The sequence below is a fragment of the Mercenaria mercenaria genome, chromosome 9, assembly GCF_021730395.1.
Source record: "Mercenaria mercenaria strain notata chromosome 9, MADL_Memer_1, whole genome shotgun sequence".
In the NCBI taxonomy this organism is placed as follows: domain Eukaryota; kingdom Metazoa; phylum Mollusca; class Bivalvia; order Venerida; family Veneridae; genus Mercenaria; species Mercenaria mercenaria.
In genome coordinates, this window is record NC_069369.1 from 82888681 (window position 1) to 82915773 (window position 27093).

At 34.9% G+C, this 27093-nt stretch overlaps 1 protein-coding gene across 5 annotated transcripts in view; it reads left to right on the forward strand.

Moving 5' to 3' along the window:
• LOC123546334 (1-phosphatidylinositol 4,5-bisphosphate phosphodiesterase epsilon-1-like) overlaps positions 1 to 27093 on the forward strand; it is a 250351-nt gene that overhangs the window by 49570 nt on the left and 173688 nt on the right. For all 5 annotated transcript variants that reach the window (XM_053551894.1, XM_053551895.1, XM_053551898.1 and 2 more), the window contains exons 3-4: positions 19235 to 20930; positions 22284 to 22390. In XM_053551894.1, the coding sequence (XP_053407869.1) occupies positions 19541 to 20930; positions 22284 to 22390 (1497 nt within the window). In that variant the 5' untranslated portion in view covers positions 19235 to 19540. The remainder of the gene's footprint in view (positions 1 to 19234; positions 20931 to 22283; positions 22391 to 27093) is intronic.

The window sequence follows — 27093 nt, forward strand, 5'->3', positions numbered from 1 at the left end:
TTGACAACATTCAAAAGCAGACTTGCAGGTGTCCTTTAACCCTTAGCCTGCTGGCGGCGATTGGTTTTGCCTTTGCGACCAGTGCAGACCAAGATCAGCCTGCACATCCGTGCAGGCTGATCATGGTCTGCACTGTTCGCTATTCAGTTAGTAAATTTTCAGTGAACACCCCTTCGAATAATAAATGGTTTTGCCCAAACTGAATGATGAAACAGTCTATTTTAGAAATTTAGCAGGCTAAGGGTTAATGTTAATGTGAAATCCTTTCTAATAATGTAATTGCAGGGTCATCTCTGTGTAGTTTGTCAATTGTTTGTTACCTTAATATGCTCATCGCAATAACCTGCAACAGACTGTAAACAGATAATATAATGAGATTGCCAGTAACCTGTTTTTTTTACTGTCATAGACTTGGACCATGGAAGCCTTTCTAACAGTTGATTTCCTGTTAAACTAATAAAACAAAATGTGTTGAATACCGTGGTGTCTGTATTGACGGGATCAGTCAGTATAATTAATTCTCTAAACAATAACACTGCCAGAATTTCTACAAATAATTGAATATATAGTCTGAGATTGATTGATTTTCATGGTGTGAGTGATGTTTGTTTACTTCGAAAGTTCATACGCGCATTTTAAGAACTGTCATTTGATGTGTTGTTTCTTTTATGTATGCACGTGTTGCTTTCAAAGAGTATTCATTTATGCAGTTATTGAATTAATAAGTGGACAAATGCAGTAAATGCATCATGCATATGTATTCTGTAATGAATCATGTCCGTAATTGCTAGAACTGTAACACTTTTTTCTCTATATACTAGTATGTATATAAACAAATTAATTTGATTTAAAGTTAAAACTTTAACTACTTTTATTACAGTTTATATAGTTTGTATACAATTGTTTGCTGATAATTATTCTCATCTGTATTAAAATGTATATTACTGAAAAGTACAAATAAAATGTATAAATATGTAAGTTGAATATATATTCAAAAAACAGTATCGGGAAACTGGGTTTGTCGCATAGTAAGAACACCTTCTATTGATAGCCATATCACCAGACTGGACGAGGTATTGTTAGATTAATTGTTAAATTTGTGCTATTCGTACTGCAATTATATTAATTGGCAGACAATTTAATGTTTAAATATTTGTTCTACGTCATAAATCGAGATAGGGGATCATGTATTGTACCTGACCTATTTTGAATATTCATACTGACTCAATTAAGGATTAGTGGTAGTTCACATTTAGCCCATTAGGATGCACCTACAAGGTCATGCATATGATGTGGGGTTTAAAAGTTTTGTATCTTTTTTAAATCTATATGGGTGATTAGACACTATAATCCCGTGACACCAATGTTGTGGAGATGAAAAGATCTAGCCTAACTGTTTATTCTTTATGTTCTTTTATAGTTTGCTTCGAAGCGGTGGTCTAGACTAGCCGTTTACTAGTAGGAAAATATTACGTCAAAATTACTGATACGTCAGGATGACACCACCCTTTACTTAGAAAGGGAAAATCATAACACACATACTGAATAATTTTGAAAATCAACTAAAATTTTACTTAATTTTCTAAACTAATATTTTACAACATGATGATGATCTAAAAATACGATTCAGAAAAATGCCAAAAATACTGATAAACATGACAAATCAGCTTAATGAAGTTTTAAAAAGATAGAAGTTTCAAGTTCTGCCAAAAGGTAAATAATAATCACAATATGTTATTATTTAAATACAAACATTTTTAAATATGCTAAAAATTTCAGACTGTCAGATGATATTATACAATAGTAAAACTATGTATTATGTAACTTTATGTTGTAAAACTCCAATTTTGCAACACGTATTTCATGTCAATTCTGACGTACATCATTAGTAGAAGAAGGAATTGACAGTCGAAACAAAACTTGAAATCATGGTTTGCATGGAATGGAAAAGACTTGAGTATTTTTTAAAAAGACGGCAATACCATACTTGCTTCTGCACAAAACCATTCGCGAAACCACGTGCAGTCTTAAGTATAAGAGTTTAAAATTTAGGATTGCAATTGAAAAAAAACTAACCTTTTTGATAAATTTCTGTTTCTATGTTTATTCAGTTTTATACATGAAATAACATAGGTCAGATATGTACATATTCAATATTAAACGTAATCATTTTGTATCATTTGCATGCGATTTTCAAATGCTTACATAAACAAAACCAAGAATAGCAAAAATCGTTCCTATATTATAGTGTATTTGGAACTTTGTACGATGTTTCCTATTTCATATCACACAAAGTTATTTTACTGTATCCGAGAACTGTGTCAGCATATGACTGGTCTAGTGTATGTTTATTTATGAACTACAGGTGGAAAGATTGATGGCACTTTGAAACACGATACCGAGTGTTATTGAATAGAAGCTAACCTCTTTGAAATAAGTATACCCGGTAATAAGATGATCTTTGTTAAAAGAAGTTCTGAAGAAAATTTGTGTCGTGAGATGTCTGTTTAATATTTCAGGGAAAGCATTGTCATGATCATAATTGATTGAGGTGTGAGAATTTACTTTGTCTTATTATATGAATATAGATGATTGAATTCAACGGACTTGAAAGAATGTCATTAATGACAATAATGTTGTCATGCTTTAAGACAGTGTTTCGGATGTAGGATTAGGAATTATTTACAGCAGTTCCTTTTTCATGTAAGGTACGTAATCACATACTTTGATTAATGCACTTAATTTATTTTCAATTTCGGGGTTTGCGCATGCTTCATTGCACAGAATGTGATGCAAGTTACACGGTTTGCGAAAGGTACGTGATAGCACGCTTCAATGCTTAAATGCACAGTATGTAATAAAAAGTTACACGGTTTGCGAAAGGTACGTGATCTCACGCTTCAGTGCACAGATTATAATGTAAGTTACACGGTTTGCGAAAGGTACGTGATCTCACGCTTCAGTGCACAGAATGTAATGTAAGTTACACGGTTTGCGAAAGGTACGTGATCTCACGCTTCAGTGCACAGATTATAATGTAAGTTACACGGTTTGCGAAAGGTACGTGATCTCACGCTTCAGTACACAGAATGTAATGTAAGTTACACGGTTTGCGAAAGGTACGTGATCTCACGCTTCAGTGCACAGAATATAATGTAAGTTAAACGGTTTGCGAAAGGTACGTGATCTCACGCTTCAGTGCACAGATTATAATGTAAGTTACACGGTTTGCGAAAGGTACGTAATCTCACGCTTCAGTGCACAGATTATAATATAAGTTACACGGTTTGCGAAAGGTACGTGATCTCACGCTTCAATGCACAGATTATTATGTAAGTTACACGGTTTGCGAAAGGTACGTGATCTCACGCTTCAATGCACAGAATGTAATGTAAGTTACACGGTTTGCGAAAGGTACGTGATCTCACGCTTCACTGCACAGTATGTAATGTAAGTCTCACGCTTCAGTGCACAGATTATAATGTAAGTTACACGGTTTGCGAAAGGTACGTAATCTCACGCTTCAGTACACAGATTATAATGTAAGTTACACGGTTTGCGAAAGGTACGTGATCTCACGCTTCAATGCACAGATTATAATGTAAGTTACACGGTTGCGAAAGGTACGTAATCTCACGCTTCAGTGCACAGATTTTTGCGAAAGGTACGTAATCTCACGCTTCAGTGCACAGAATGTAATGTAAGTTACACGGTTTGCGAAAGGTACGTGATCTCACGCTTCAATGCACAGATTATAATGTAAGTTGCACGGTTTGCGAAAGGTACGTGATCTCACGCTTCAATGCACAGATTATAATGTAAGTTACACGGTTTGCGAAAGGTACGTGATCTCACGCTTCAATGCACAGATTATAATGTAAGTTGCACGGTTTGCGAAAGGTACGTAATCTCACGCTTCAGTGCACAGATTATAATGTAGGTTACACGGTTTGCGAAAGGTACGTAATCTCACGCTTCAGTGCACAGATTATAATGTAGGTTACACGGTTTGCGAAAGGTACGTAATCTCACGCTTCAATGCACAGAATGTATCGTAAGTTACTCGGTTTGCAAATGGTACATAGTCTCAGGCTTCAATGCACTAATGTATTGTAAGTTTCGCGGTTTGTAATAAGTTTGTGCGAATATGTAGGTGTGTAACAAGAAATTCGCATATGACATGAGGCACGCGAAACTTACAGCAAAATTCATATGACAAAAAAGATTACAGGGCTGAAATAAATATAATTTTAATTCTCTCTTATAACATATAAATGTTCATTGCCAATTATAACAAAACAATTCCATTTGATTTCTTTTACATAATATTAGACAATATATACCTTTACGGAAATGAGAGAGGATTTATGCCAGATTTGTAGCAATTTACGCACAGAATGTTCCGGAAATGACTCACTAAAACAGGAAGACAGGAACACGTAATACAGCAACATTTGTGTTTACCGACAGCTTTTCCATATTATTTCGCTGAAGCCTTAAGTCAAGGACTTTAAGCTTTGCCGGAAACAATATGCATAGTTTAGATATTTTAAACTTGTAAATACCATTTCAAAATGTATGTATTTGTTTTATTGGACTTACCGATCACAATGTATATGCCTAGTTAAATAACACGGAAATGGCAAAGGCTATTTGACGCTAGACATTGAGTAAATGAAATGTTTGAGTATTCCAGTATCTCTATATGAATTATAAATTGTAGCATTTAGAGATGTTTGCATTCAAAGTTGGAATTAATACTTCTGTACAGATTGACTTTATAAATTATGTATAACGACGTTATTTATTGAACACCTATAATTGCCGTTATTTGAGAAAAAAAGCGATGGCAGTATTTCATTACTTGAAACACGTCGTGTGTGTATGTTAGACATGGCTCGCGGAAAATCTTGTACAAACCAATTAGTGAATTTGCCCAACAGAAAAGTCTCTTAAAAGCATCAACGGCACAAATAAACGGCTAAATAAAGAACAAAGCCATAAAACTTGATAGGTGACGTCAGTATGAAAGAATGAGCAAAGAATTAATTCTAAAAATAGTTATTATTCTTGGAACTAAACCTATCTGGCTTCTCCAGATGTGCTTTTAAGCCGGTAAAATTAATATTTTACAGCGATCAGTTTTCACGTTGACCAATATGTTTCTGTAAAATTGTTAGTAAAAATGTTTTATATTTAATAAAACAACTACTTATATTCATTTTTAATGATAATTGTACACTACTTTAACAACCTGCAATTTCTACCGATTAAACGTTACTCTTGTTTAACGGTTTTCAAAGAAGTACAGTCGTACAAGGACAGGAAAATTTTAAATATGGTTATTTAAGAAATAATATATCTCATTGTTTGTGACGTGGAATAAAATCATTGTTTGGAGTTCAGATGCGAAAGTGAATGACAATGATTTTATTTAACAGCAAATAACTAAATGAGATATATCATTTCGATTTTAACACGTTACGAAATCCTTGACGACACACACATCAAATATTTGCATTTTTTCTTTTGGTTTCTTTTCCAGCGCGCCGCTTTGCCGTTAGACATAACCATACGCATTTAATCTTTGAGATGTTGATAATAATAGTTGAAAGCAAGTAGCTATTTCCATACATTTCATTAATACCTCAATCTGGATGATTGTTTGATGAGCATTTTGTATTTGTACCAGGAGTTTGTAGGCATTGGCCGCGTATGTTTTATGAAATATTTCCTTGGCGAGGAACGTAGTACTTCAGTTGTTTTATTTGTTTAAAAATATCTTACCCTGTTCGCTTATTGGTCTTTTTTGTGCTACGTGAATATAGAAGACAGTGTTGAGTCACTAGAAGACTCGGCTCTGAGAACGGGAAAATTAGACATAAGAAAATGTACTTTTGTATAACTTTGGGCACTATAATAATTGAATTTATATTGGAGCCGATCGGCCTGAAGAAGTATCAAGTAAATAATGATTTTATTGATTCTGGAGTACATATAGCCTAGGGTATCAATTATTTTCCCTTATGTGATGAGTTTCCCATTTACCGTTCCAATAATGTTTGATGTTGAACAAAACTAGGTTGAAGACAATTGAATAATCGAGGACATTCATGCCGATTGTCAACTCAATTCAGTCAGGGTAAAAACTACAAATGTGTTTGCTTTTCTGTAGTTTATCTCTTTACAATCTGCCTGATTGGGAAGATCTGTTTACATCATATAAATATATCTAGCATCAGTTTTATCTTGCTTCCAGGTTTATTGTGTTGCCCATTCTTGATAAAGAATGCTGATAGGCGTATGTTTGAATGAAGGTTGTTTTGTTGTGTTTAACGTCGCACCGACTCAATTATAGGATATATGGTGACTTGCAAGCTTGGATGGATGGTGGTGCCCCTCCGTGCATTATTTCATCACGGGCAGGTACCTTGGTAGAACCATCGACCTACCGTATGTCTTCTGGTTGGCTTCCACATATGAAGAATTCAACACCCCGAGTGAGGCTCGAACCCACTTAGGTCAGGGGCAAGTTATTCAAAGTCAGCAATCTTATTAAAAACCATTCGGCCCCCTAGATTGAAGGAAATTAAATCAGTTTTAACTATTAAGCTAAGTTTTAGAACAACCATATGTTTAGCAATCACATTTTTTTCAGAATAACGACATTGTGTTGTTTAAGAATGAAATAAATGCTGTTAGTTCTAGTTCACACAAGATATTTTTACTATTTTGCGAGATGGATTATTTATCATATCGAAATGTTTCAATTCTTTTCGATACAATAAAGGCTGGTGATTTGTGGTATAGTGGTTAAAGTGTCGGCCGAGATCGTGGGTTCGAACCCACATTGGGTTAAGACTTTGTCTTCTCATGTGACACCGGAACTGATTTGTATAGACTTAAGAGCAATCACAAAATGGTTAAAAATAAGTTAGTGAAATTTCTTAGCCCTAGTTTCATGTCAATGACATTATCAGATGCACTGTATGCATTTTTACTGCATAGGAGTATTCAGTTATTTCGACAAATTCGACATGGATCGGGTAATTAAGTTTGGAATTCTATCGATGAATTTACTACGACACACTTACAGTGTCTAAAACGAGCTAACTTTTCGCTAACTAAGGAATTCTGTTGATCACACACACACCACTTCTAAAGCGAGATAACCTTTCATCAGTTCTCTAGAAAACGTATTCTAAATGACCTCCCTTTGACTTAAAAAATCAACAATAGCAAAGTATATAGAAAATCCTCATCGGTATATATTTATATCGGGGAAAAAAGATTGAAGAAAATGCCTTTTAGGTATTACATAGTTTACTTCAATCTTTTTTCCCGTATTGTTCAGCAATATTGTGTATATAGAACTATATTTATCATAGCCATGCAGTAACAGTCGATTGTTTAAGAAACTTCCAATATTTTAGATGTATTACACATTTATACCGTGTTTAGCTAGCTATTTAGTGGACGCATCTTGACCCCGATGGTTGACCTTTGTATTATAATACATAATGAGGCACAGCCTATTATTGAAAAGGAGTGTACGTAACACACGATCTGCACGAGAAAAAGGAAATAAAAGTTTGTGTAAATATGAATTACTGTATTGGAAAGTTTGAACTGATCAAATGTAAGTGTATATACATTGAAACTGCATTATATACAAACTAATTCCATATAAATATATACGGCTACCCTAAGCACCCTTGATTTCTATAATGAAATAATCGATATGAATAATCAGCCTAAGGTCAACCATCGCGGTCAAGTTGCGACTATTATACATGTTTGAGGTGTGAACGAATTAACATGAGTATTTAACAAACAATAGTATTGTTTAATGATGGAGGATGAACGGTTACAATATAATATACATAGATATTTATAATAATTCTACCAACAATAACGCTCAAATGTATCGTTAACAGATTGCTAACAGAAGACGCAAATGGTAATATTAATTGTTAGCATTCACAATCATAGATCTTGCTTTAATAGATTCATTGATATACTTTACAACATCTAATAATGTTCTCTTTTGATATGAAGTGATACGTTATATTTGCTTAAACTGTATGTAGGAATTGTTGATATTTGAGTTTAGTATACCATTAAATTTCCATGTATTTTTCTGCGTATTTTCATGATGTACATCTTTCATGCGTGCTCAGAGATGATTTTTGTTTGAGGGGAACGTTCTCTTTGAACTTGATTATATTTGGTTGTCCTGATTTGTATCTATTGTCATTTAATTCAACTTTATGCCCAATGTAACTACATATGGAAAATCAAAGTACTGAAAGTACAGAAAGGCTGGCTACCACAAAACACTGAATGGAAACTGTGCGGGAAAGATGTTTGCAAAATCTTAGATATTATGGGTTTTCCATATTAAACTAAGGCGAGCATAGGGTATTGTTGTGATCTTGATTAACTTGTGCATCCAAGTTAAAGTTCAATCGAGAAACCTTGTTTATCGGACGTAAATATGGGTCCAAGAGAGTAAACTATAGTTTAAGCCCGTTATACTGTGTGTTCGCTCGAAAATTTATGTTAGTATTCGATAATCATAATTTTTCGACAAAGAATGTAATTGTTGGATAATTTGATTGCCGAGAACCATTGTATACGGACGTGAACCTATGTTTACGACCATGAACTTGGGTTTACGAGCGTGAACCATAGTTTATGAACGTAAACGTAGGTTTAAGTTCGAAAAACTTAGTTTCTCGAACAAAACTATGATTTTTGGTCATTATCCTATGTTCACCAGCGTTAACCTATGTTTACGATTGTAAACCCATGTTCACGGTCGTAAACCTGAGTTCTTGATCGTTAACATATGTTCACGTTCGTAAGCTATGGTTTACACCCGAGAACCCTGGTTTACTCCCATAAACATAGGTTCACGCTCGTGAACTTAAAATAACGGCCGAAATTCAAAGTTCAATTGAAAAACCTAGTTGAAACCTGGGTTCACGAGCGTGTTTTCGCCCGAAAATATGGGTAAGTATTAGAAAAACCTGGTTTTACGTTCGAAAACCCTTGTTTATCTGTAATTGTTAATTCTACTTTTTTTTTTTACCGTAAACCTGGGTTAATGTTATTATTGGACAATTGGCGTGCCATAACCGTTTATATATGTTTCTTACGAAGCGATAATCAACATTGAGGGACATAATATCAGATAAAATATAAAGGTAACAAACACAACATCTATATTTCGATATGCAATCCCCCACCCAACACACACATTATGTGTGAATGTATGGACATTGATCAAATGGGGCGGTTTTCTTGTCGGTATGAGGGAAATTTTGGGCTCGAACCCTGCTATAAACCGGACTGTTAATGATTATTGTCTAGTCATGTTGCTTCCTTAATACGATGGTTAGGAAAATTGACGTACCTGTAATAATGTATTTTTTTTAAAGAGTATTCAATTCCTACCATGAGATTACTTTAACTATTTTTCAGGAGGGCGTAGGTTCAAATCCTACTAGGACCAAACTTTTTTTCCAGTAAGATGAACTGTTGTTTTTTTAAGACATATTATCATTGATCTGTCGTACCAAAGCGGAAATGTTTTATTCGATTAGTCATTTCTTGCTGTTTCACATGAATTTGACCTGAAAGGTGAATGTTTAGACATCTTTGAAAATTACTTAATTACATTTGTAAAAGTTCTTGATTTTGCATTTATTTTTACAAAGTTTTGAATAAACGTATATAGGTAGGTTTTACTTCTGCCCTATGGTTCTTTATGCATAGAGCAAGGTCATAATTTTCAAAAGTTGGAGCTTAATTTCTTTCCGATTAAATCCTTTTATTCGAGGCTCCCCAGAAAAATTGTTATCGCCAATTTTATTTTGTGTTTTATAATTGTTACGCAATATTTTGAGGTTTCATTTAGAAAAATATTTGGTAAAATGAATTCTCTGTGATCGTTTTGCACAATGGCTATCACTTTGAAATTTGTCTTTGTTTCAGCTGGAGGAAAAAAGACATAACTGATCAAATAAAAAACGAACAAACAAACAACAACGACACGGTAAAAGTCATTTAAAAATGAATCACAGCGCGAAATATGTTAACTTCAGAACTGTATCAAGTTAGTGCAATTGTTAAACATTACCAATACGGGTAATATAACCTGAAAAAAGTTGAAAACGTGTGTTTAAACAAAATTCGCTACATCTACACCCCCACCCTTAAAGTAAATTGGTGACAAAGCGCTTTTTACATTATATCTTTCAGTATTCGTCAGAATGTTTAAAACGAATTTAGTATAAAATAGCCTAAAACAGGTATAATGTGGTCTTTGTTTCTTATCACGTTACTGGGGCAATCACGCAGCGATTACGTCCCTTAGTACCTACAGCAAATGATCTGAAAGAATAGTTTCTTAAAACTTAAGCCCTAAATATAAGACCTGACATAACTCATATCACTATAAGTTCATTTTAATTGATATTTCATATTTCTTATTTTCCACGTTATGTCAGGTCGTCGAATAATGCGCAGTATAATTCATATCGACGATTGTTTCTCGGAACCAGCGTGTGTTTACTTAGCTCCTTATAGACGGAGGTCATAATCTATAACGAAGCGGTCAACGTTGAGTTAGTTCCATTCATACGGAAATTTCATTCATGGAGGCGAATTAATTTACCATCGTTATGTAATGTTTTCTAATGTTATCTTTCAAGTGTTTACCGTTAGAAAAATAAAACATTATAATAACATGTTTGCGCAAGTAGATCTATTAAAATAGGTAAGTTTAACAATCTTTATACAACTCTGGCAAAACTGATTAACGTGGCGGACTATTTGAAATGCGCATGAAATTATATTTTGTGTTGTCAGTCTCAGCACCTGTTGAACTTTACAGAAACTCGATATATGGTTATAATAGTCTGGCGAATATCGCCAGCCTAAAAATGCAAATTTGTTAAAAGAATATGGTACTATATGAGAAAGACGCGACAACTGGGAAAGCTAGCTTGATTCAAAATATAGCAGAGTTGTTTCCCTTCGAACATCTAGTGATTATTGTATCAGTAGGACATGAATATAAGAAGCGACAGACTCGCCAACACTCTGAGAGACATGTTGTTTTAACCATGGCGAGAACTGACCTAGATTTAAACCATATATGAGTAAGAGCGGCCTGTCGCTTTTGACTATTGACAATAAATAACAAATGCTGATTGAATGAGATAAGGCCGTGACTTTTATTGTTATAATATCATTACAGAAAGTTAATGAAATATCATGGCATATTGTATGAGATAGAAGTATCATGAAATGAAGCATGAAATGATAGATTTCTAGCCAAATTGCATAGAAACAAAATAGGCAACGCTATGATGCTGAAGCTCTAAATCTATGATAAGAACACATGTACTAGACAATGGAAGGAGAATGCAAAATTGCAAATTGTGCTAGCAAATCCAGCTGCCGAAAATCCGAGGCCAAAATGCTCAACGAATTCTCAACATCATGATAATGGAGTTAATTTTAAAGGAAACAAAAATATGAATCCAGTGCAAGTGCAAGAGAATATATAATTAGAATAAAACTGCCAAATAGATACCATATTTTTGCCATGTTTATGCGGCAATATGTCAGCCACGATGGGAACAAAAGTCATGACTAACAATTAAAACATAAGTCTTTAAAATGATGTTTTTAGCTCTTAAGAAGATGATGTTTTGCAGCAAAATAAACAAGTCCGCTGCTGCCCGCGTGTTTACTTGATACAACATAATTATCATCACGCCATTTGCTCGGATAATCTTAACTCTGTTCAGCGACCCTAACTCAGTGCCAACATGGCGGATGTAAAGCCGATACAACTTTGTTTTCTGTGTAATTACGATGTATAAAGGAATGTTTCTGTTGTTATATCTATCTCCATTGATCAAGTGTATGCTTATTTCAAAATGCATCATGTTAAATATATCAACCCTTGTGTTTTCAGGTGGAAAAACGACAAACAAGGCAACTTTTTCAATAAAAAAACTTTTACAAAAAATCTTTAAAAATACTTCTATGCTTTTGATGCCGCGACTATTTTGTTGTTTGAAAGCAAAGATATGCTGCTTTATAGGCCCGTTTACACTGTGTTGTTAACCCACTACATGTTGACACAATACATGTTCAAATGTACTGACAGCGAGAAAAGGGATAAAAACCTAACTTTGAGTTGATAAAAACCGAACTCAGTTTACACGAGGAATGGATAAAAACCTAACTTACACGAAATTGCGTGACGGATAAACACCTAACTGACTAGTATTCTATAGAAATGAATGAGTTGACATGTACATGTGTGATTATTGTAAACATTACTTTATAAGCGGTATTGTCTTCAAACTTTGTCATTAATTTTACAAGATGTTATATGTATGCCCACTACAGTCAAATATTTTTTCATAATTTTAATTTTATGCAAATAGCAATGTTTGGAAAAATCTGAAAAAATAACTCAGTATAAAAGTCAAAATTATTATATTTATATAAGAAATTATTGAATACCACCGATGTTCGAAGTTCTGTAGTCCCCAACCCTCTCTCCTTCACACACACACACACACACACACACACACACACACACACACACACACACACACACACACACACAGAAGAATTGTGTTTGTTTCAAATCTTGTATATCGTATAGTGTAAGAGATTTTTATAGAGGTGCTAATGGAATATTTTTGAAATTGTTTAAATGGGATTAGATTTATGATTAATTATTAAATATGATATTTTTTCAGACGGTAAATAGGGAAGAAAAGTGTGTGTGGGTGGGGGGGAGTGTGGTGGGGTGGGGTGGGGGAGTGATGCATGGACTGACGGGACAGGGGTGTGGGTATCCTTACATTTTTCACTTGTCCACGGAACTTAAAAATCTACTTGTTCATAGTCAAATTTCACTTGCTCTGATTTGTAATATTAAACCTTCATGAAAGCGCAAATAGACTGGAGATCGAGTTCTTTATTTAGGACAATGAAAAGAAAAGCATATCACAGTAACTGTGGTAAAAAATAAGCTGTTGAAATATTTGCATTTTAACGTTTATAAAAGTCTGAAATCGCGTAAGTAGTGTTCGGGATCTTTTGAGGTCTTGCCCGAAACACTGCCTGCCCACGCAATGGTGCAAAGCCAGATGAATTCAGAGAAAGACTCTTAAAACGTTCCGACTTGTTTTAGTCATACTTGCGATCTCTGTGTGCTTTTGATTCTAATTTGGCTGACTACTGTCTCAAATATTTCCTTTGACAGTGACTTATTGTCTCAGCAGTTGGAATTCTACTTGCAAACTTGTCATAATACTTTTTTAAAGTTGTTTACGTTTCTGATGTCTTTAAATGTCCTTTTAGTTCTCTGTGTGTAACCCTTGTTTTCCTTTTTTAATTTTAGTTACAGAATGCTATATGCTGATGATGCAAATATTTTTCTTCAGCTACTTTAAGTAGTTCTTATGTTCCCTTTAGCACGTATATGATTTCTTCTTTTATGTTTTTTTTTAAATGCATGTTGTAAAATGTGACTCTTCTTATTTTTGTGTAGTGTCAGCTAATCTTTTTTTATGTTGCTTTAAATGTGCTAAATCTGTATGTGGTAAATTACTTTTTCCTTTTATTTGCTAGTACCTAAGTTCTATTTTGTTTTAATGCGCTGTAACATGTGTGTGATCGATAATTTGTGATTTGTTTCTTATCTACCTAGCGCCAGGTGCTTTATTTGCTTTAATGTGCTTTAACATATTTGCATTTTATTACAGCTGATTTACTTATGTTGAGCTTATTTACATGTGTTTGCCGGAAAATAGCTTTAAGCTAGTGTTATATATTTATACTTATCCGACGTTAGATAAATCTTCTTGTATCTGAATCTTCTCTGATATTTATCATAGTCACCGAGTTACAGTGTGCGCGAGACCTAGTCAAAGAACCCATTATCTGTATCACCTCCATACACTTGAAGCAACACACAATCTAAATGATATTTTATGTTTTCTCATTTTATACCTGAAAAAGTATGCTTGTCCGCGGACACACAGAATGAAAAATGCACTTGTCCGCCGGCAAAAAAATCACGAGTCGGATAAGTTGGACATAGGAATCCCACATCCCTGCAGGGGTGGGTAGATCAAAGAACTTCGAGCATCAACAGTCCATAAAAAAGCACAGACGAACAGCCGTTTTCGTTTGGTTAGGTGTTTATCCATTCTAAGTTCGTATTTATCCAGCACTGTTTCCTAATCCAGTTAGGAATTATCTGCAAATTTAAACCCACCTCATAATCAATGAAATTTTTAAGCTATAAAAATCAATTTCAAACTTTGATACTGTTAAACATTGTCAAAGAGATATTTATGGAACTAATACATTTAATAACTAAGGTCTTACTGCAATTTCTGATACTTTAAAACAGTTAGAAACATAAAACATGTTCATTTTGAAGATTTTTTTGAGTACATTTTAATGAATTCCAGCCACATAATGTGACATTTCGATTGAAATATTTAATACACAAAACATGTTATCAATACAGGATATTATGACTATCAAAAGTTTTACGCTAACATTGCATACTCACATAAAAACATGAAAAAAGACAAGGAAATTAACTACATACATCTTCTTTCTGTCAGCCATGTTGGCACTGAGTTAGGGTCGCTGAACAGAGTTAAGATTATCCGGGTACATGGCGTGATCATATTCTACAAAATAAAATAGTTTCTTTACTGAATAAAAACAGTTTCTTTTGTTACACAATCTTAAAATTTTCGCTGAATCTATTTCATTTTGATAACAGGACTATTTCAAAGGGAAGTCGGGAAACTGCGAGCCGGCTGCCTGACCCCCATTTATATATCTTTTTTTATACGCCCGTTTGAAAAACGGGACGTATTATGGGAACGCCCGTGGCGGGCGGGCGGCGTCCACAGACCTTGTCCGGAGCATATCTTCTACATGCATGGAGGGATTTTGATGAAACTTGGCACAGTTGTTCACCATCATGAGACGGAGTGTCATGTGCAAGAACCAGGTCCCTAGGTCTAAGGTCAAGGTCACACTTAGAGGTCAAAGGTCAAATTCAAGTATGACTTTGTCCGGAGCATATCTTCTTCATGCATGGAGGGATTTTGATGAAAGTTGGCACAATTGTTTATCATCATGAGACGGAGTGTCATGCGCAAGAACCAGGTCCCTAGGTCTAAGGTCAAGGTCACACTTAGAGGTCAAAGGATACAAGAATGAAAACATTGTCCGGAGCATATCTTCTTCATGCATAGAGGGATTTTGATGAAAGTTGGCACAATTGTTCATCATCATGAGACGGAGTGTCTTGCGCAAGAACCAGGCCCCTAGGTCTAAGGTCAAGGTCACACTTAGAGGTCAAAGGATACAAGAATGAAAACTTTGTCCGGAGCATTTCTTCTTCATGCATGGAGGGATTTTGATATAACTTGGCACAAATGTTCACCACCACAAGACGGAGTGTCATGCGCAAGAACCAGGTCCCTAGGTCTAAGGTCAAGGTCACACTTAGAGGCCAAAGGTCAGATACAAGAATGACTGTCCGAAGCATTTCTTCTTCATGCATAGAGGGATTTTGATGTAACTTGGCACAATTATACACTATCATGAGACGAAGTGTCATGCGCAGTTCCCTTCTTTAGAATTACTTCCCTTTGTTGTTACTATAAATAGCTTATATTTTAACTTTTTCATTACTAGACGTAGAGAAAAATCGAGACCACTTTTCTGTAGTACAACATGCATGTTACATCCAATTTTGAGGTGTATTTTGACCAGTCTGTACCTGGTAAGGATTTTTGTGTGGACTTGCAATTTTTTTTTTTTATAAAGATTAATTTCCCTTTGTTGTTACTATAAATAACTTATATTGTAACTTTTTTATAATTGACCGTAGGCAAAAACCAAGACCACTTTTCTGTGGTACAACATAGTTGTTACTTTCTAATTTTAGGTGTATTTTAAGGTATCTCTACCTGGTAAGGAGTTTTGTGGACTTAGAAAAACAAAAGAATTACAATGATTACTAAACAACCATAAAATTAAAATTACATCTGCAAATACAGGTGCTAGAGTAAAGAAATTTGCTGTGACGGGCGTATATTGTGACATTCTGGCACTCTTGTACCCTCATCTTTTAGTTATTTATTTTAATTTGGAGGGGAAGGGGGGAGGTAGTGATATCCAAATGCTACAAACAGAAAGGTGTCTCCACCCCCGACTTCCTTGATGTATAACATTCGTTTTTCTGGTATTAAATGAAAATTGGACATGACACAGGTCGTAACATTTAGACAAATTAAATATTCAGATAAATACTTAAATAAACTGAAAAACCGCTGAATTTCGTAGATGAAACACTGTCATATGCATGAGCAATATCTAAAACAATCCATAATGAAGCTTTCATATACTTGGCGAACTTTTGACTTCTTGGAAGGAATAATTGTCTATATCCATAAAAGGCACTGTATACCGGCGTGGCAGTATGTGGCATGACCTGGTGTACTGGCGCTGAAAATATATAACACGGCAGCAGAATTTTTTTCAAAAAATGTTAGGGTGAGGAGGGTGGGTATTTTTATACACGAAGTGTCGACTTGCCTGCTTAGTTATTTGTGAAGGAATGAACCGATTTGAAATATAACAAGAGCTGTCGGAGGACAGCAACGCTCGACTATTTAACAGCCTTGTCGCTTGAATAAATAAGAAAGTCGAAAAAGGGGCATAATTTAGTAAAAAAGTAAAATAGGGTTATGGAACCTGCATAGTGCTTATCAGCTCATGACAGTGGACAAGTGTATGAAGTTTCAATCCATTCCCATTAGTGGGTACTGAGATACCAGCTTACATATAAGAATTTAACCCAAAAACTCCTAAGTTCAAAAAGGGGCATAATTTTGTAAAATGCAAAGTTGAGTTATTGACCCTTTGCACTGCATGTCATATCATGACAGTGAACTAGTGTGTGAAGTTTCAATCCATTCCCATTAGTGGATACTGAGATACCAGCCTACATACAAAAACTTAACCAAAAATTTCTATGCTGAAAAAGGGGCATAATTTTGTAAAAAAGCAAAATAAAGTTATTGACCCTTTGCACTGCATGTCATATCATGACAGTGAACTAGTGTGTGAAGTTTCAATCCTTTCCCATTAGTGGATACTGAGATACCAGCCTACATACAAAAACTTAACCAAAAATTTCTATGCTGAAAAAGGGGCATAATTTTGTAAAAAAGCAAAATAAAGTTATTGACCCTTTGCACTGCATGTCATATCATGACAGTGAACTAGTGTGTGAAGTTTCAATCCTTTCCCATTAGTGGATACTGAGATACCAGCCTACATACAAAAACTTAACCAAAAATTTCTATGCTGAAAAAGGGGCATAATTTTGTAAAAAAGCAAAATAAAGTTATGGGACCTGCTTTGTGCATGTCAGATCATGACAGTGAACAAGTGTGTGAAGTTTCAATCCATTCCCATTAGTGAGTACTGAGATACCAGCTTACATACAAAACCTTAACCAAAAAATTCTAAGTCGAAAAAGGGGCATAATTTTGTAAAAAAAGCAAAATAGAGTTATGGAACCTGTGCAATGTAAGTCAGTTTATCACAGTAAATAAGTGTGTGAAGTTTCAATCCATTCCCACAAGTGGTTACTAAGATACCAGCTTACATACAAAACCTTAACCAAAAATTTTTAAGTCAAAAAAGGGGCATAATTGTGTAAAAAAGCAAAACAGAGTTATGGAACCTGTGCAGTGTAAGTCAGTTTATCACAGTGAATAAGTGTGTGAAGTTTCAATCCATTCCCACAAGTGGTTGCTGATATACCAGCTTACATACAAAAACTTAACCAAATCGGGACGCGGACGCGGACGCCGACGCGGACGCATGGGCGAGTCCAATAGCTCTGCTATTCTACGAATAGTCGAGCTAAAAATGATCAAAATGACCACACCCGTTAACTGCTCGTGCGTGAAATTGATTAATCGAGGCACGTTATATTATATGGACTGGATTAGAGTAACAGAAGCAGAAATTATAGCTCTTGTGTACCTACTGAAAAATAACATAGATTTATTTCTCAAGAGAACATAAATTCCTTTGTTGACCTAAGTTTTCCCCTTCGTATTAGAAGATTTTGTTTTTGCATTAGATTTTGCATTTCGCATTGCGTTTAAGCATTCAAGACTGTTGAACATTTATATTATACACAACAGTCACTTTTTGTTTTTTATTGATAACAGTTCCTAGACGGAATCGCTTTCTTCACGTGTTTGTGTCAGATGAAAAAAATAAAAAAATCTAGGTACATTCAATGCTATTCGGTACGTAGTATGCAAGTTACATTTTCATCTAATAATTACAAAATTATAGTTTCTTTCACGAAAACAAACTAAGTACAAGGAAAATTTCTATGTTTTATCAAGGATGCAAGGATTTACATCCTGTTTCTTAAAATCGTTGAAGAAATAATGTTAAAACAACGGATTCTTTAAAAAAAAAAATCCAGAAGGATAACAAAGTTGTTTCTTTTTTTTTTTTTTTTTTTTTTTGTTAATTTGGTTTTGTTTTTGCTTTTGTTTCGAAGTCTGGGAAAATAAAACAAGATCAATGTTTTTATGTACTTGCAGGTACAGCAGTTTAGATAAACAGTATTTTTCTCTATCATATCTTGATATATAAAACAAAACGGAAATAACAACAAAATGCACTTTACCCAGTAATAAACTGGTGTTCACAGTTTTCTTTCTAACAGTGCTTATTTATTAGATACATTGAAACGTTTGCTTTTCCGTTATGCCAAAAGCATATAAAAGTACACGCTGTCTTTTAAATGCCACATTCCCTGACATACTTGTAGTTCGATTCGGATTTGTTGGATTAAAGTCATGTCAAACAGTTCAATTTAAACGGCACTCTTTAGATTTTTATTGACAGAAAATTCGCAGCTAGATGATCCTCTAGACACTATGCATGGAAGATTTGCCGACCTCCCACAAGCTGATGGCTTAGTTTTACAGGACGACTCGAGTGTTGCTCGAATCCGCAGAGATAATCCAAGGAGACACGTTCATGTATCATAAAGTAAACGTACACTTTGACATTTTGGAAATTTATTATCGTTTACAATTCAAAAGGTAATTCTTTCTATTTTCAGATCAGCCTTGGTACTCAACAAAAGTGACTGCGAATACCCTTGTTTGGATATGGCACTCTATTCGGAGGCACTCATATGTTTCGTACTAAGCAAACGTTCTGAATAATTACAGGATGCTGATAAACAAAACAATTTATAGAAGACAGACATATTTAAACAGCAGATAGTGTTTACTGCGGGGATAGTAGTTTATAAATCTATTGTCGCGCACTTATTAACAATCGAGATATTGTGAAACAAAATTGACATTAAGTGGTATTTTTCATTGCAAACAGACACAAAAATTTAAAAGTTGTTTAGGATGGCATGGCGTCTAGAAAGTGCTCAAAGGATTTGTATGTATCGCCACATCGTACAAAAATCCCAGATGTTTTTGTTATTCAGGACTACTCTACCTCGCCCCCGAATTCCTCTGGTGTACAGGGTCATCTATCCCCGTCCTATGGCGGATACCTTTCTCCTGACTGTAACTCGTCAGTTTACACGAGGTCAAACAGTACCGTGTCATCCATATTTGATTTGTCGTTTGAAAGTGAGCAACTTGACCGCTCTCTTAGAGCAAACGATGCATTCGCTGTGTCAAAGATTTTACAAGTGCATTATGGGAAGTTCCCAATTAATTTCCGGAATCAAAGTCCTTGGGACAGACACAGTGTTGATACAAGAGGCAGACGACCGAGTTCAAGATCGCAAGATCAAGATGTGTTCATCCGGAGACAGCAGCCGTCATTTTTGGGGGACGGTTTTGACAGACGTGAAAGTGTTACTCCGGAATGTGATATACCAGATATATTTAGGACATCTCTCCATGTCGCTATTTTACACAATTCACTAGAAGTTATTGAAGTATTACTGAAACACGGCATTGATCCAAATGAGCCTCGTTCTAGTTTGATTAACTCAGAGAGACGTCTTTCATCTTTTTTGTCCGATGGTAACAAATTTAGACCTGACTGTGTTATTGAAGAATCATTCGAACAGTGTAATTCTGAAGACAACTTAGTGAACAAAACATCTTCTGATAACTTCACCCTTACTGTACCCGTCCAGATTACCCTACCAGTCCCACCTGTACCTATTGTCCCTCCTGTCCCTCCTATTGAAACAACCAGGAAACAGAGTACTGCATCACATGATACTGTAAAGCCAAGGGCATCCTTTGCAATATCACTTGACAATGAAATATGTTACACAACGGAAGAACTATTTAACCTTCCGCCATTGTTTATAGCTATACAAGAAAAACGAGACATTGCGGTGATATTCCTATTACAATATGGTGCTGATCCAAATGTTCAGGACAGAGCAGGAAACACCCCGTTGCATGTAGCAGCAACAGATTCATGTTATGATCCTAATATTTGCAAAGTATTACTACGCCATGGTGCTAGAACGAGGCAAAGTAATAAACATGGACAGGCACCGCTGGATTTCCGCCAGGGTTTGTACGATATGCAAATCGGTGTCATTAAAGAGATGTTGTCAGGAAAAAGTAGTACCATCAGTCTTGATAAATGTCTGGAAGCAAATAAACAAGGGAAGAGAATATCGCTATCCAGTTCTGCAGATTCTGGATCGAGAAACACGAGCCGATCTGGAAGTATCAAGAAACGCTTTTTCAAACGAAGTGATATGCGAGAGAAAGAGAAAGTGGCACGTGAACGACGCAGATTGGAAAGCACGTCTACAGGAACAGGTAGGTTTTCAATGTATAACTAGATGATTCCAGAAATTGCAGCACAATTCCATAATTGAAAGGTCGGGTTGGTCATTTTTATACTGTGTGATTACTTCCTTGAAGAATTTTACATTTTTCGCATTTTCTTTAAAACATAAATGTTCAAAGTACAATTGTGACTGCTAAAGTACGTAAAACTGTTTTTGAATAACTTGGGGTGAGCAGTACTTTAGTTCTTTAGACAAACGTAGGTATATATACGACATTCAATAATTTACTTTCATGTGCCCTGTTTACTTTGTATAGCACAAAAATATTTTCAAATCTCTGAACAGTACAAGATGACCTCAGATATATTGTTAAGTCATCAGTATACGTCTTGCATAAGGTGATATACATCATACGCATGGTAATGAAAGGTTCTGCACATTTGGGTATAGAATACAGAATGCATCGCATTCGGATATATTTTAAATGACTCTTACCATAATTAACAAAGTGAAAACATAACACAGGCAAACACAGAATGAAAATCAGTTCATAGCTCACCGGTAATCCATTAATGTATATTACCTTTGTTTCCAAAATAGTCCTCATTATATTTACTTTACGGTGAATCTTCTGTAGAGGAATTAATGCCAATATTGTTTTGTGTCCAGAAGCCAATTGTGCTGGCCCATGCGTTTGTACACAGCACTATCAAGAATGTCTCGTACAAAGATCAAGTGACACTGGCGGCTAATCCATTCGTTGAATACCATTATATGTAAAATATTTAGTTTTACTTAATATGATATATAAAAAATTTCCTTATCTCGAATTCCAAGGGATCGAGCGTTTTGCTTCGCGATAACCGAAATTCGACTTAAAATAATGTTTGTGCACGGGTTTTCTCCGAGATAGCCGAAATTTTGAGATAAGCAAGTTCGAGACCTCGAGTTTTAACTTTACAACTTCAAATATCCCAAATGTGCAGACCTAATTTAGCCGAGTTTTCTGTCAGATTTTGTTAAACACGTAGTAGTCCATTCTTCTTCTGGAAGTACTAATTTTACTAGAAGAATAGCTTTTCAAATTTATGCCAAAGTGAACAGCAGAAAATAAAGAATGAGACGGTAAACACTAACTGCGAAAAGTATTAATTAGGCTCCAATTTGCACTACTTCCTGTTTGTTTTAAGTATTCTACAAAAGGTTCAAGTGAAGATGAAAACATTTCTACAATATAAATGTATACGTACTGGGCAGATAATCGAAATTTATAATGCAGAACTGTTTACATTCTTGAACTGAATCTACAAGTTCTGACTGATATATATGAGGTCACCTAACTTTGTTATATATGAGGTCACCTAATTTTTTTTTCTAACAGATATGTTTTCCGACCACTCCAATGCCAGCTCGTACAGAAGTACCTGTAGCAGAAGTAGGATACAGTCCATGGCCGTTACAGAGGACATTGACATGGAAGTTCACTTGGTAAGTACCTGTATATTGTCAAGCAGATTACAATCTATGACAGAGCAAATTTTGTTATAAGGCAGGAAATTTAAAAAAAAAAAAGATCTTCTTATCATATCTACTTTTGGACAGAAAAGTAAGTTTGGTTTGCTATTTGACCATGTGTGACTGAAATTTCAACATCTATGCCTTTGTATCGTTATAAAAAATTTGTGCTCTTGAATAAAAAGCAAAACATTCGTCATTTAAAAATTTATTAGAGGTAGTAAAATGAACACTATTTGAAAGATATTGTTTGTGGTAAAAAATAGAGATTGGCATATATCTTGGATTCAGATTAGATATCCTTGATCGTCAAAGATTCAATCATAAAAAAGAGGAAAATAGACATCTGACGTATTTTCAGTAAAGGAAATTACCTACGGCGTGTCTGGTATAATTAATGTCTTAATGGTCCTATATTTATACACTATCGGGTGACTGCAGAACATCATTTTGATAATTCTTGAAACCTTGACCATAATTCGTTTTGCAGAGTATCTTACTTTGCTAAACATCCTTTTTAGCTCGACTATTCATAGAATAGTAGAGCTATTGGACTCGCCCATGCGTCGGCGTCCGCGTCCGCGTCGGCGTCCGCGTCCCGATTTTGGTTAAGGTTTTGTATGTAAGCTGGTATCTCAGTAATCACTTGTGGGAATGGATTGAAACTTCACACACTTATTCACTGTGACAAACTGACTTACATTGCACAGGTTCCATAACTCTTTTTTGCTTTTTTACAAAAGTATGCCCCTTTTTCGGCTTAGACATTTTTGGTTAAGGTTTTGTATGTAAGCTGGTAACTCAGTAACCACTTGTGGGAATGGATTGAAACTTCACACACTTATTCACTGTGATGAACTGACCTACATTGCACAGGTTCCATAACTCTATTTTGCTTTTTTTACAAAATTATGCCCCTTTTTCGACTTAGAAATTTTTGGTTAAGGTTTTGTATGTAAGCTGGTATCTCAGTACTTACTAATGGGAATGGATTGAAACTTCACATACTTGTTCACTGTCATGATCTGACATGCACTAAACAAGTCCCGTAACTCTACTCTTTTTTTCAAAATTATGCCCCTTTTTCGACTTAGCAGTTTTTGGTTAAATTTTTGTATGTAATCTGATATCTAAGTATCCACTAATTGGATTGGATTGAAACTTCACACACTTGTTCACTGTCATGATCTAACATGCACTGTGAAGGTCCCATAACTCTACTCTGCATTTTTACAAAATTATGCCCCTTTGACTTAGCAGTTTTTGGTTAAGTTTTTGTATGTAAGCTGGTATCTCAGTATCCACAAATTGGAAAGGATTGAAACTTCACACACTTGTTCACTGTCATGATATGACATGCAGTACAGAGGTTCAATGCCTCTACTTTGCATTTTACAAAATTATGCCCCTTTTTCGACTTTTGTATTCATTCAATTGACAAGGCTGTTGAATAGTCGAGCGTTGCTGTCCTCCGACAGCTCTTGTTTTATTTCACATTAAGTATTAGCAGAAATGATACTAGGGTATTTCACTTAAGTGAAGAATTTACATGAGAATCGCTTAACCATTTGGTATGGAGCATCGTCTAGCGGTCTTCTACCAAGTTCTTGCACCTGCTCTACCCAAGGGGGTTCACTCTGGTTATCTATATTGGGCCATCATGGCCCTCTCTGCATTAAAGGCATGAAAAGGCTTCATTTGGTAAAAAGTACAATTTGACTGCGCCCAATATTACTCAAACGTAAAACCGTATCCTAGTGCCGCACTGAAAGACATATTTTTCAGTTTTATGTACTTAATCTTTTCGAAAATAAATTTTCTAATTTTGCGAGAGGTATAATAATGTTCATGCTGATTATTCGATTTACATCTGAAGAATACCTTGCTACCAGGGCAGATCCAAATTTATTGAACTGGGGCGTGATTTAATGCAACAGCAGCTAAAATACCATGTTTTTGTCTCTTTCCCGTCAAGTTTTTTTATACAGGTTAGTCGTGCACAAAGCCCCTACATGCATAATTTGATTCCTGCCCTGTATATGGTAGAAAAAGTACATAATCATCTAAACGTATTTCATATTGAAAGAAAGAAAGAAAATATGACTATTTAACACTTGTTCTTTATTTCGGTTTTACTCTCATTTGTAAAAGTCTGCGTAGCCGATAATTTTATTAGTACAATATATATATATATATTAACTTTCTAACATAAGCGTCTGATGTATATCTCGATAGTTTCGTATTTCCTTAGAAACGCATTTCATTTAATGTTTAATCAACTATTTATAATAACGAGTTTCCGACGGCTTCAGTGCTATTTTTATGATCTAAAGAAAATATTAGATTGATATATTACACTGCATTGTACCATATCGCATCTTAAAGTTATAACCACGACGACGAAAGTTGTGTCTAAAAGTTTAAAACATCTTACAAGGGTCATTCTAAAAATAATGACAATCGCGCTTAAGAAAATCGTGTTTTACATGGATGATACATGAATGACACAAAGTTATGTACCGTTTCGGAGTTATTTAGTTTTTTATAAGGTGTAGTCATATACACTTAGCAAAATACATGAAAAGCTAACAAAAATCTGAATTTAGAGCGTACATTAAAGTACGCTATTCTTTAGAAATACATGTAAGAACTGCGTACTTTATATGGGAAGTCTGCAGTATCAAAAGAAGACTGTTTACAGGTGGGTACGTAAATTTAAAAATGGTCAAACAGTCTTTAAAGACTACTGTTTCTTTTAAATGTTTTGGCAATGGCTCTAAAATACCGTCTGCAGTTAACAGAATATTTAGATTTTTGCCGTTTTGAGCAAACTAAGCCTGTCGATAGCAATAAATTTGCTCAAACAAACAAAAATCATTACTTCACACATCTTTCGGTGATTTAGACTGACTTATTATCTGAAAAATTGTAAACATCGGTACAGTAGTGAAAGTATGACGAGTGTCACTGTGACAGCATAACGTGTTTCGTGACCGTTAAAGCACATTTTGATAAATTTTTGGCTGGCTGGCTGCTGCCAGCGTTAGACATGTGGAGTCACGTTAAATAAGGTTCATTTTATAGGGAATCCCAACGATCGGACATAAACATGACCGTTCAAAGCAGACTCACGCTACATACAGGTTACCGCATAAGTAGGCAAGACTGTATATAAATATCAATTATTCATCGAAAAAAAAAATGGTATAACAAATCAGATTGACAAAGTTTTAATTGAAATAATCGTGATAATTAACCGTGCACCCGCCTATTTTTCCTAATAAGATCAGTTACAAAACTTTATTTTCTTACATTCCGCATGACATTTCAATGCAGGTACATTCATGTCGAAAATATTGTGCATTTATCAAAATATAAAACTATTTCGACAAATAGTGACTGTTTACAGTTAGCGTGGACAAAAAATATTTAAAAATAAAATACTTTCAAGATAAAAAGCTATCTTTTCGTGGTAACTGACGCATAGCGTCACGGCATCTATGATGTCATTTTAACGCAACAGCGTTTTGCAGCGTTTCTGTTGTAAATTTTTTCGGCATTACTGAAACTGAAACTGGTTTATTTGCTTAAACGCCTATTTCTACATTTAAAACATATTCAATGGCGTTTTACAATACAAGTTGAATTAAATATTAAATATAAAATATTTTAAATAAGATTAATTAAAACGAATCAAAATAGCAATTATTAATTTAAAGTCAATGGTAATACTATATTTTAAAATATTACTAACATACAATTATCACAGACAAACATTAAATTTCTATCACTGTCACCAGCATCATTGTTTAAAACTCAGTCAAAACTTAGAATAATGCAAAGGAGTCTCTGAAGAAATGCGTTTTCAACCTTTTCCTAAAGCAGTCAATTGAAGAACTTTGTCTGATGTTCAACGGCAAATTGTTCCACAACTTTGGCCCTATAGTACTAAAGCTTCTATCACTAAAAGTTTTTCGCTTGTTGAAAGGGACGATGTAACAGTCAACTGATGACTCCGAGGATCTGAGGGAGCGCTGGGGGATTTTCGGTGTTAAGAGTTCAATCAAATATGCAGGCGCATTTCCAACATGGCAATTGAACATGTACGTCAAGATCTTAAAGTTTATTCTGGCTTTGATCGGCAGCCAGTGCAAATCGTAGAGTGCCTGCTTAGAACTGTCTCTTCTTCTACGATTCAGAACTAACTTCGCACACATATTTTGAATGCGTTGCAGTTTTGCGATGTCACAATCAGAAATACCGTATAAAATAACATTACAGTAGTCTAAATGCGAAATAACCAGCGATAGCACTAAGGTTTCAGTTGCATCCTGAGTCAAATATTTGCGAATGTTTTGATTCGGAAAAAATTCAACATTGCCGTTCTACACTTTATTTTTATATGCTCTTTGAAAGTTAAAGTTTCGTCCAAATAGGCCCCCAAATATCTGATGTTACTCTGTCTCTTGATTTTATCACCACAAATATCTATCTCGTGAATGTTTAACTTATTCAACTGAGGGGCACTTCCAAAGGCAGTATGTTCAGTTTTTGAGGAATTCATTTTTAGTTTGTTACTGTTCATCCACTCATTTGAATCTGTAGCAAACTCCTCTAGTTCACCAATGGATTTAGCCTCGATGGATGGTTCGGGCTTAAAACGTGTGCTTGCGGTG